Source organism: Spermophilus citellus, assembly GCF_964194105.1.
Source record: "Spermophilus citellus genome assembly, chromosome: 4".
Classification (NCBI taxonomy): domain Eukaryota; kingdom Metazoa; phylum Chordata; class Mammalia; order Rodentia; family Sciuridae; genus Spermophilus; species Spermophilus citellus.
In genome coordinates, this window is record NC_138185.1 from 12,254,753 (window position 1) to 12,266,298 (window position 11,546).

Genomic DNA, 11,546 nt, shown 5'->3' on the forward strand with positions numbered 1-11,546 from the left:
TACTAGGGGGTTCAGTGCATCGTGGTTTGTGATAGCAAAGACGAGAACACTGCCTAACTGTCCACCGACAGGGGACTGTTAAGTGGATTACAGTCCCTAGAAATGCTAAACAGACTTTAAAAGAATGAGTAACATTTTTACATACAGAAACAGAAAAAAAATCAAACATATATTTGAAGTTAAAAAAGTCAAGGTGAAGGGCTGGGGCCGTAGTTCCATGGTAGAGCACTTGCCTTCCATGTGTGAGGCACTGGGTTCAATCCTCAGCACCACATAGAAATAAATGAAGATATTGTCTATCTACAACTAAAAAAAATTTTTTTTAAAAAAAAGAAAAAAAAGTCAAGGTGAAGAACATTATCTACACTACATTAAAAGAAAGGTAATTTCTGTTGGGTGCAGAGCAGGCTGAACTGTGTTGTCTGCAGGGCACGCTGAACAGATGTTGGCTGCAAGATAGCCCACTCACTCAAACCCCCCCTCTATCTGGTCCTTTATCACCTGTTTGCCTCAAGTCTGAACATTCAACCCTGCTCAAGGCTGAGCACTCAACCCCCCTTGGGCCAACAAGGCAGCTTGCAGACCCAGAGGCCCCATTAGATTTGGGCTATAAAAACTCCCTCCTGCCAGGCCCCCCTCTCTCTTGTTCTCTCTCTTGCTCTCTTTATCTTTCTTGCACGCGCTCTCTGTCTCTCTCTTGCTCTTGCTCTCTCCCTGTTCATCTCTTCTCTTCTTTCTCTCTCTCTCTTTCCTTCTTTCTTTTTTCTTTGTTGCACTGCTGCAATAAAGATCTTTTGGTTGCTCCGAATGTTGTGGTCACTTTCCTTTCAATTTCCACATCATTTTTAGACAAAAGAAAAAAATCTATTATTACAAAATAATTATAATACTGTAATTACAGTATTATATTTACTATCACATTTAAAGTGAAAAAATGTGCTTTTCTGATGCCCTAATAATCATACAGCAAAAATCACAAACTCAACTGATATGAAGCTTGGGCAGGAAACTTAAATGAACAAAGAAGGACCAGAGATAGGAAAACTGGAGATTGGGAAGACCTCAAAGTCAGGTGCCATCTACAGGTCCCTGTCCAGAGTGCAGGGCAAGGCTTTTCAAGACCTCACAGCAAACGTAGCTCTCCTCCTGCCCCAGCACTGGGTAAGGTCCTTTCTAAGGACGGTGTCAAATTATTTTCCAATTTCCTGAGGGGGACTATTACTATTCTCATTGAAGCCAGATTTAAAGATGAGTAGTTAGTGTAGTTAGGTAAATCCGGTCTAAAATCGAATAAAATAAAGAAAATGGAGGCCATTATTGAGAATGGAGTCCAGGAAACCAGAGCAACACTAGGGGAAATTGAAATGTTAATGTGCCCAAGGCCCGGAACCCATTCTAAGGAACTGTTAATGAAGCAGCTCCCAGCAAACAGGGAGGTGCTAATCAAAAGCAGCCCCAGGCCCTTCCTGCCCAGATTACTCCTGCAGCCCACCTATCTCCCTTGGGCCTTCCCACCTGCATTCTATCACTGCAGATAAAGGGAAACAAAAGACATGAGTGTGGGAAAGCTGAAAGAAGACCTTAGCTATAAAAAAAAAAAAAAAAAAGGGAAGACCGCCCTCTTCCACAGATTCCACCTTTTGGGTCCTCTTCTTCCTCAGGGGAGAAGTCTTTTCTGCTGTCCTTTAATAAAGCCTTCCACTTTCCACTCTAAACTTGCCTCCCCAGTGCTTCTCTGGTGTTATACCTCAGCATTCGGGGAAGCAAGGACTGTAACCGGTAAACAGCGGTAACATCATTTTACAGATGAAAAGACTGCAATTCAGGTTAAGTGGCTACTCCCAGAACCGCACAGTAGGACTCCTAGGACTTGTTTGAGCACCTGCTCTTAAACTCTCACCACCTACACTTGAGCAGAAGCACTCCCACCCAACTGCTTTGGGACCACCCCCAAATCCTCTAACTGGTGGGGCTGTAACTCCACCCTACAAACAGATAAACAGAATAATGCACACACGTCCAAGTTGATTTCCGTAATTGTAAGAGGTTAGTTAAGTTGGAATGCAGCTAACACGTAGGACTTATTAAACTGTTCCTTTGAGATATAATTTGCATATGTGAGATTGGCCCGTATTAAGTGCCCAATGGCACGAGTTGTACTTATTCAGCTGATCTTCCCGGCCCCAAAAGTCCCATCCGCTCCTGCGCAGTCAGTCCCATCTCGCACTTCCAGCCTCAGGTGCCCAACGATCTGTTTAGATCTCTGAAGTTTTGCCTGTTCTGGGCATTTCACAGAAATGGAATCGATAACGTGCGACTTTGCGCCTGGACTTTCCACTTGGCATGAAAGCTCTGGCAGGCTGCAGCCCTAGGCCCACCCGACCCTTGTGCCCACCCTTCAATCCTACTGCAGTTGAGAAGCCAAGCTTCCGGCCAACACCTGCGGAGACTCGCTCCCGAGGGGCGGGGTTGACGGGCAGGGGCAGGCGCGCGCTTGAAGCCCCGCCCAGAGGCGCTGCGCTGGCGGGACCCGGAAGGCGCGCGCGCCTGCAGCCGGTAAACCCCGGCCACTTCTCCAGAAGGCGGGACGAGTGGGTGGAGCCAGGAAGGAAGAGCACCGTCTCCAGCCCCGCCCATCCGGAGCCCGACCCCAGCACTTGGGGCGGGACCGGGAAGGGCACGCGGGCCCCGGCCCCGCCCTCCTCGCTCCGGCCTTTTGCTTCCTCCCGGGTCGGTAGAGTCGGCACCTGCGCCTAACCGCGCACTATGGCTGCGCTGTTGGCACTGCTGCTCCCGGCGGGCAGGATGGGTGCCCGGGTCCGGCTTCGTGCCACCCGGCTCCTGGGCGCCACCACCCGCTGTCCCCCGCCGCCCCTGGCCTTGGCCCTGTTAAGGCCTGGGCCAGACGCCCGGCTGCTGCGCACCGCTGGTGGGGACTGCCGTGTCCACCAGGTAAGCCTCCCACCTCATCCTAACCTCCGATCCCCTGCTGTTAGAAGCCTAGTGCCAGGGGCAGGCCACTTCCGCTGCAAGGACAATTTGCACTTGCAGCTCCCCAAAACCGATCAGCTCAGGGGTCCCTGAGTCCCCACATCCCTATAAACCAAGAAATGGCTCTTCCCAATAGACAGTAGGTGAAACTGAGGCTCAGAGAGGTATTGGTGGCCTGCCCAAGGTCATACAATGCCCAGCAGAGATCCAGTGTCCAAAGCGTTCAACCAGGACAGTGGTGTAACAAGAGAATCTTAGGGGGCCTAGACTTATTGTGAACTTCCTGATGTGGCCTTAGGTGTTGCCCCTTTGAAGTCCCATTCAGGCCTCCACACTAGAGCACTGGCCAAGGAGAAAGTTCCTCCGGGTGCTGCCTTATCTAACACCTCCTTAGCTTGCTGCTCCACCCTTTTTATCTAACTAGAAGAGCAATCTTCTTCAGGCAGAAAATCCATGGTGTGGAACTGTGTCTTATTCTGGTTGCCTTGCATGATGCTCAATGAAAACTAGTTTCCATTCAGAACAGCTTTCCTTTATTTGTTTTTTTCTTTTTCTTTTAGTGGGTCTCTAATAAAGTAGTAGTGAAGTTTGGAGATACAGAAATAGCAAGTCAGGACCCAGAGCCCCAGTCCTTCATCAGGGTGCCTCTAACTCTGCACTCTGGGTTGTATGCCTGACCCAGCATTGCTGACCTGTCAAGGGCTGAAATTAGCACTTTCCAGACAAGAGTCTGGGGGAAATTCCATGGGCTAATGCAGGCCTGCCTGAGCAGGGTGCCTCACACTGGGGCAGCCCGTCCTGAACTTTCCATAGTTTTCTAGTAAGTAGCAGTGGGATTTGTTTGGCGCATGCTCTTTCTAAGCCTGTCCTCCAGGTGGAGAAACATCCTCCCCTGCCCTCTCCTCTCCTGCCTGGTGCATGGCACAAGGGCCTTGCCTCTAAATCCTTAGCACAGTCTTTGGGATCCGCCGCATACACCAGGCTGCCTCCTATTGATTCTTTATTATTACTTACTTATCTTTTTTAGTTGTTGCTGGGCCTTTATTTTATTCATTTATTTATATGCAGTGCTGAATATATGCCTCATATATGCTAGGCAAGTGCTCTACCACTGAGCCACAACCCCAGCCCTCCTGTTGATTCTTCATCGTTCAACCTAGGCATCCCTTCCTTCAGGAGTCCTTCCCTGACCACCGGTGATGCCTCAGGGGCCTCCACTGGCTGCCCCTTAACCCGTGGGGCCAGGCTTCTCTGCATTCATCATCTGGAATGGCCTTTGCTTGTCTGTTCTGTCAGCTCCATCATCCTCATCCCCAGCCCAAGCCCTCTCCTGATAGGGTTGTGTTCACACAGAAGCACTGAATGTGGCCTCGATTAAATGCTTTCACTTTTCTGTTTCATCACCAGTAAAATGGGATGTTAATAGTTCACACTTCGTAGCGTGTGAATGTAAAATGAGATAATGTTCATTCCTGGCATCTGGTATCTCCTAGATTAACATTAGCAATTGTTAAAATCACAGTAAATATAATATATATATATATATATATATATATATATATATATATATATATATATCTCTCCCCATCTCCCCCCAGGGGCCTATGATCTGTCCTTGGTTGTCCAGCTCTCTAATAGATGGGTGAAGTCAAGGCAGGATCAGAACCAAACTGTAGTTTAAGACAAAAAGATATTGATCTCCTTGAGAAGACCCTTGTCCAGGATGGCCTGGAGCAGGTGAGAAAGAGGGTCTGGCTTTGGATGGAGCCCAGCCAACCCCTCCTCCGCTGCTTCTAGCTGCATGCATTGGAAGCAAGAAGGCTAAGCCCAGCTGGGGTCTCAAAATATATCAGGCATTTCATTAAGTGCCTGAGAGACATGCCCACCTCTGCCTATAGTTAGGAGCTCTGTTAAAGGGAGCAGTAAAGCACCGAAGAAACCAGCCTTTTCCAGTTAATATGATCCACACTCATGTAAAGCCTGCAGGAATAGGCCACTGACCCCTTAGGGAGGGGACAGGATGCCTAGGCAGATGACTCGCCCTCTGAGCCTGTCCTCTCCTCTGCAGCTCTGGCCTCCCTCATTGTAACTTGCAGCTTTCCTGCCAGGAATCCTGCCAGGTGCTCCTCCATAGCACTTGTCACCTCTGCCAGCCCTGGTATTTCACTTTTGTTTGTTGTCCCTCTCCTCCTGCTGGACCATAGGCTCCTGGTGGGTTTTGTTTGTTGCTGTGTCCCCTGTACTTGGAACAGTGCCTGGCACTGAGAAGATGCTCATGAATATGCAAGGAACACAGTACAGTTGTAAAGGCCTTGGAACCAGACTTTAGGTTTGAGTCCCAGCTTGGACAGTTCATCTCTGTGTGATCCTTGGTAAGTTATGCAGCCTCTCTGGGCACTCAGGATTCTCTTCTGTTTAGTGGGGGTGCCAGGAATGCCTATCTCTCAGATGTGTGATAAGGATTGTATGAATCCATATTTCCAAAGTACTCAGAACAGTGCCTGGTACAAAGTAAATGCAATATAGTGTCATTACAATTTAGCCAATGAATAAAAATAAGTGTCAGTCCAAAATACGATGTCAACTTGTAGGCAGGGTCCTAGGTTCATTCTTCCAACCTTCTTGCCCCTTCTCTAATACAAATTTTGTTCTTTAATATTATTGGGGCAGGGCAGGGAGCATCATATATATGTGGATATGAAAGCACTGAGTATGGACCCTCATGAGGGCAAGGAAAAATAATGCACAGTGCCCTCCATGTCCTGCAAAAAAAGGACCATTCCTAAAGGAAGACAATTTTCCAGAACTTTCCACCTCTGAGGAGAAGGAAGGAAAGTGGTTACCAGCCTGTAACTTCCCCCTGTCCTTAAGGTCTGTGACTAGCCCTGCACCCCCAGTCACAATGGTTGCCGAGAGAGGTCGACTTGTTCTGATAAACAAGCCCTACTGCCTCTTGTGGTGATGGGACAGCTGCCAGAGCTGATAGGATGGCAAGCCACAGGCCCTTCCAGGGCTAAACCTGCTATTAAACCGATGGTGGCTGAAAGCCCCTTTCAATTCCCATCCTTGACACTTGGCCCAATGAAACTCAGTTATGTGCCAGTCTGTCCTTTCACCAGACTGAGCATAGTGTCTCTGTGGAGGGCCCTTTTGTTTATACCCTCTAGTTTGGCAAAAGGCCTTCTGGCCATAAAAGAAAAATCAAAAGGCAGCCAAACTTCCAGCTACATTGCAAGACAATGAATGGTAGGAATGAGACATTCCAACAGGATTAACAGTTTCCTGTTAGTTTCAAAGAGGGTGATATTTGATAAAGATCTGAAGGTGGCAATGGAGGACCTCTTGGAGGAGGTGACATTTTCATTTCCACCTAAAATATGTGAAATGGAAAAGCAGTGGGACCCTCCCCTTCTGTCCTGGGGTGAGCAGGAGAGAAGATCAGCCAGGGGAGTATGCCAGACTGATCCCCTTAGAATTACAAAGCCCAGTACCAAGCCTCACCCTACCTCTGTAATACCACACCACATAGAAAAGCTCCCTAGATCCTCATTAGTCTGCAGTGTCCACAGACAGAAGCCTTTGAGAGAAACAGCATCTGGAGCCTCACCCCAGACATGATCAGCAAGAGGCCCTGCTCAAGCATTGGCTGCCAGGGCAATTCTGGAGTAGGCCAGAAGTCCCAACACCTGGCTGCTAGGGCTGTGCAGGCACAGGGGGCGGGTTTGGAGACTTTTGTCAGGCCCATATCATGTCCATGCCTCTTTGCCATCTGAGAGCCTGACCCCATCTCCTGGGCACTGTGGCTGGCATGCTCCTTCCCCTTGCCTTGCAGTGTGCTCAGCTGTGGCATGCTCTAAAACAGGGGGGAAGCAGTGCAGCTGCAGGCTCTCTAAGCAGAGCAAGCTCACAGGCTGTGCTCGCTACCTGCCTGGACCAGCTCTAGGGACTACTGATGAATCTTGGTTAAAAGTGTGAAATATGATATGTCAAGAACTATGTAATGTTTTGAACAATCAACAATAAAAATTTTTAAAAAAAAGTGCTCTCTTACTGAGGTTTGCATTTTCCAACACAGGCATGGTTTGTTTCTCTGTTGTGTTTTTTTGTTGAATGGGTTGGTTTTTGTTTCTCCAGGCCTGGTAGGTGATCCATAAGTATTAACAGATGCCACATTCATTCATACAGACTTCTGTACACATCCTAGTCAATTGTCCAAGAATTTGGGCTGGGGATGTGGCTCAAGCGGTAGCGTGCTCGCCTGGCATGTGTGCGGCCCGGGTTCGATCCTCAGCACCACATACAAACAAAGATGTTGTGTCCGCCGAGAACTAAAAAATAATAAATATTAAAAAATTCTCTCTCTCTCTCTCTCTCTCTCTCTCTCTCTCTCTCTCTTTCCTCTTTAAAAAAAAAAAAATTGTCCAAGAATTTGGACCCTCCCTGTTTCAGATCTGAGGTGTGAGTCTTGGTCCTGGAGTAAATAAGCCATATAGCTTTTGCCCCACTGTTCTTTTTCAGTAGTGTACAGCATGGTGGTCATGTGCCCAACATGACCATCAGGTGACCTAGGCTCTGATCTTAATGACTTTGGGCCAGTGACTGTGCTGTTCCTCTGTAAGGTGGGAAAAACAGTAGTGTCTACCTCAGCAGGCTGCCAGGAGGATGAAAGGAAACCAAATGGATATGGTGCAGTACAGCAGAGGACCACCTGGCTCAGAGAAAGTACCTAAAGGAGTATCACTGATGTCCCCCAAGTAAACAAGTCCTGAAGTACAGGAGTCACTCTTGCTGCTCTAACAGACACATGCAATCACTGCTAGAGGTCAAATCTAACATGGGTCTCACTGGCTAAAGTCAAGGGGTCAGCAAGGCTGGTCCCTTTGGGAGGCTCCAGGAGAGAATCCATTTACCACCTCCTGCAGCTTCTAGAGTCTGCCTAGTTCCTTGGCTGTGGCCCTGGCCTCCATGAGCCAGCAGCATAGCTTCTCCAGATCCCACCTGCCATCCCTTCTCCCTCTCTGGCACTGACTCTCCTACCAACCCTTACAAGGACCCTGTAATGACATTGGGTCCACCTAGATAATCCAGGATTCTCTCTCCATTTCAAGATTTTTAATACACCTACAAAATTCTTTTGCCATGTAAAGAGACAGGTTCATGGGTGCTGGGGATTGGGATTTGGACATCTTTAGGTCCATCATTCTGTCTGCCATACCTAGAAGGTAACCTTTGGTTGCAAAGAGACTAAGTGAAACTGAAGAGAATAACTGACATTTTGGGGGGTGAAGAAGTGAGTATACAAGCCAGTGATGACCACCAACCTAGTCTCCCTTCTTTGGTATATGTATGCACAGGACCCCAACAGAGCCACTGAGACAACAGGCAGCAACACAGGTGGCATAGAAGGAAAGCAAAGCAAGTCACAGCAGCTGAAAAAGGTCTTTCAAGAATACGGTATAATCGGCATATCTCTGCACATTGGGATCTCACTCATCTCCGTGGGGCTGTTTTACATGGTGGTCTCCAGGTAAGGTTTCTGATGGTAATAGGTATATGTTTTAATGTCATGTAAGATCCTATATGAATGAGAACTTGATTCCTAACTTTTTATTCCTCCAGCTACTTTTATAGGATCTTTAAAAATGTGATAAATTTTACAGCCAAACAAATTTATTAACTTAAACCCTTGCTATAGTTGTGTTTTGTTTTGCCTCCCCTCCAGTGGTGTAGACATGTCTGCGATCTTGCTCAAACTCGGATTTCAAGAGTCACTGGTACCGTCCAGTGTGGCAACCAGCACCAGCACGTTTGTGGTGGCCTACGCAATCCACAAGCTGTTTGCACCAGTGAGGATCAGCATCACGGTAGTCACTGTGCCCTTCCTTGTCAGATATTTTCGGAAAGTAGGACTTTTCAAACCTCCAGATGCAAAACCTTGATGGGCACCTTGGTCCTCAGCACTGAAACCCTGTTTCTTTTAAATTACCTTATTTGGATTGGTTTTTAATATTGTAGGTTTTGGGGGGGGTGGTAGGAAGAGGCCTGTTGTTATGTTCTCATGGGTTAATTTTACCTTTGCCAGCCAAAAGCAGGTTTTTTGAATAATTGTAATTTTTTTTTTTTTTTTTTTTTGCTTTTTAGTTTGTTAATGCTACTCATCAGAGGGCTCTGTACATATCTGTCAGCAAGACATCACAAATGAGCTAGCATCTCAACACCACAAACACCTATAGATCATTCCCTCTAGAAAACCGCTGGTAAGGGTGTAACTGCAAAAAACTCAGGGGGCTAACCTTTGCTCAAGTTCTTAAAAAGCAATGATTGATTTAGCTGGTTTTAAAAATTTCCCCTCCTCTTGAGTTACCATCAACGGCCTGCAGTTTAACTTGCAATGTTCTGCAAAACAGCTGCTTGTGCTGCACAGTTAATACAGCATAACTTAACAATGTGTGCTAATTCCACAATCTAAATTTAGCACCAGCCCCATGACCCGCATTACACTTTTGGGAAAAGAAAGCATTTCTGCTGTTTCACTGGTCCCAAAACACTTTCAAATCTGAACATGGGGCCCATCTCCAATGGCTTTTCTGAAGTCAAGATCATTTCTCTGTTCAGGTAAAACATGGGAACCTTGTCCAAGAGCATCACTTGGCTTCCAGTGCCCAGATTCACAGAGGAATTTGGCACATATGAAAAGCTGAGACAATCTTTGCTTAACTCTGTCTCAAACTTGAGATATTCCAGAAGTCACAATGTTTACACTAATTACTTTTTTTCTTTTTTTTTTCTTTTTTTTTACACTAATTACTTTTTTAAGCTAAAATTATATACCTGAAAGATTTATAACACTTCCTTTAAAAAACTAGCACTTAGCCAGGTGTAGTGGTACACACCTATAATCCCAATGACTCAGGAGCCTCAGACAGGAGAATTTCAAGTTCAAGGGCAGCCTGAGCAACTTAGCAAGACCCTCAGCAACCTAATTAGTGAGACCCTGTCTCAAAAATAAAAAGCTCTAAGGATGTAATAAAAGCACTCCCTGAGTTCAAACCCCAGTACCAAAATAAAAAGAAAACTTGTAAGAAGGCAACCTGAAGTAACACAAACCAGGGAGTGGAGGCAGCAGGTATAAATTAGTCCACCAAGCCAGTTTCATCCAGCCAAGGGCAAGTGTCAGGAAGATTAGACCAGAATTAGAAATAACTGAGGCTTCCCCCTCTGTGGGATTCAGCATCAATTTCTTTCCTGGGGGCTGTGCTCTGATTGATACAGGGTCTTGCTCCACACTCTGGGAACCCAGTTTTAACAGTTACTCTGCTGCATGTTTGAAGGTTGCATTTATCTTTCTGACTCACCATACCTTTTTTTTTTTAAGACTAAAGGAACTATTAAGTGACTACATTGGTTTTACTGAGTCTGGCTGTTGACACTTTCCTAGTTAACCCATAGTTGCCCAGGCCAATCAGTATCTGTTAATATTTAAAAGAATTTCTATGGGTCAGACATCCATTTGCAATATCACTTTATAGTGGAACTATATAGTTTTCCCACTTTAAAAATGTTAGTCCACTTCCAAAAGCACTTATTTGAAACTGGAACCTAATTCCAAAGGATATCTCCACAACTGAGCAAGATGCCCAACACCAGTGCTAATTTCTCTTATGGTCTAGACAGCCATTAAACAGTGATCTGTCAGCCTTGGGCTCCTAACCCCCATATGCACCAGTCTCCCAGATACCTAGCAATGCCTATGCAAAAAGCTGACCTTGCCACTTGAGGTGATGCACTATCATCCCTGCTACTTGAGAGAGTGAGGCAGAAAATCGAAAGCTCAAGGCAAGCCTTGGCAACTTAGTGAGACCCTGTCTCACAATTTAAAAAAGGCCTGGGTGTGCAGCTCAAATAGAGCACTCCTGGGTTCAATCCCCAGTACTGCAAAAAAAAAAAAAAAAAAAAAAACTAGTCAAAAGCCTTACAGGACTAAGGGTTTAAATCTGCCAGTAATGGGAATGGAAAAAACAAGCAATAATACAAATCATAACAAATAGCCATATCACTTCCTCACCCCCAATACCATTCTACTCCTGTGGCCAAGACAAAAAAAGAGAACAAGGTCAAAGGATCAGGGAAACCAAGCAATCACCAGCAAGATGTACAGACTGCTTGTATTTACATTGTTTTTAATGGAACAAAAGGAATGAAACTGAACTATTTTAAAAATGCAAGCTGTTTGCCTGATTTTTTAATCTGACATAGTAAAACGCTTCAATTCTGTGAAATAAAGTTTCTGAAGATTTTGTTTTCTGGTAAACCATGATTGTTGATCACAAACAGCACTGACCAGGGTGCCAACATGCTGCCACAGTGAGCTATGGTGCTGGGGAAACATCCTGAGCATACTTAGCTAGCATCACTGCCATCGCATGGCACTGAGACAGACGGGGCTGGATTGTACATGAAGTGTTACTACTCTGGTCTCAGAGTGGCTTGCCTTAAGGGGCTCACCTCTGCAGTTTCACTCAGTCATGTTTTGAAGCCTAATACTTTGTCACTTA

General features: G+C 46.1%; 1 protein-coding gene across 1 annotated transcript; it reads left to right on the plus strand.

The window, feature by feature from the left end:
- Positions 1–2,513: 2,513 nt before the first annotated feature.
- FAM210B (family with sequence similarity 210 member B) lies at positions 2,514–11,288 on the plus strand. Its single transcript, XM_081293583.1, has 3 exons — positions 2,514–2,952; positions 8,346–8,518; positions 8,714–11,288. Exons 1-3 carry the CDS (start codon positions 2,767–2,769, stop codon positions 8,928–8,930), a joined length of 576 nt encoding a protein of 191 aa, XP_081149709.1. The 5' UTR covers positions 2,514–2,766; the 3' UTR covers positions 8,931–11,288.
- The last annotated feature ends 258 nt before the right edge of the window (positions 11,289–11,546 follow it).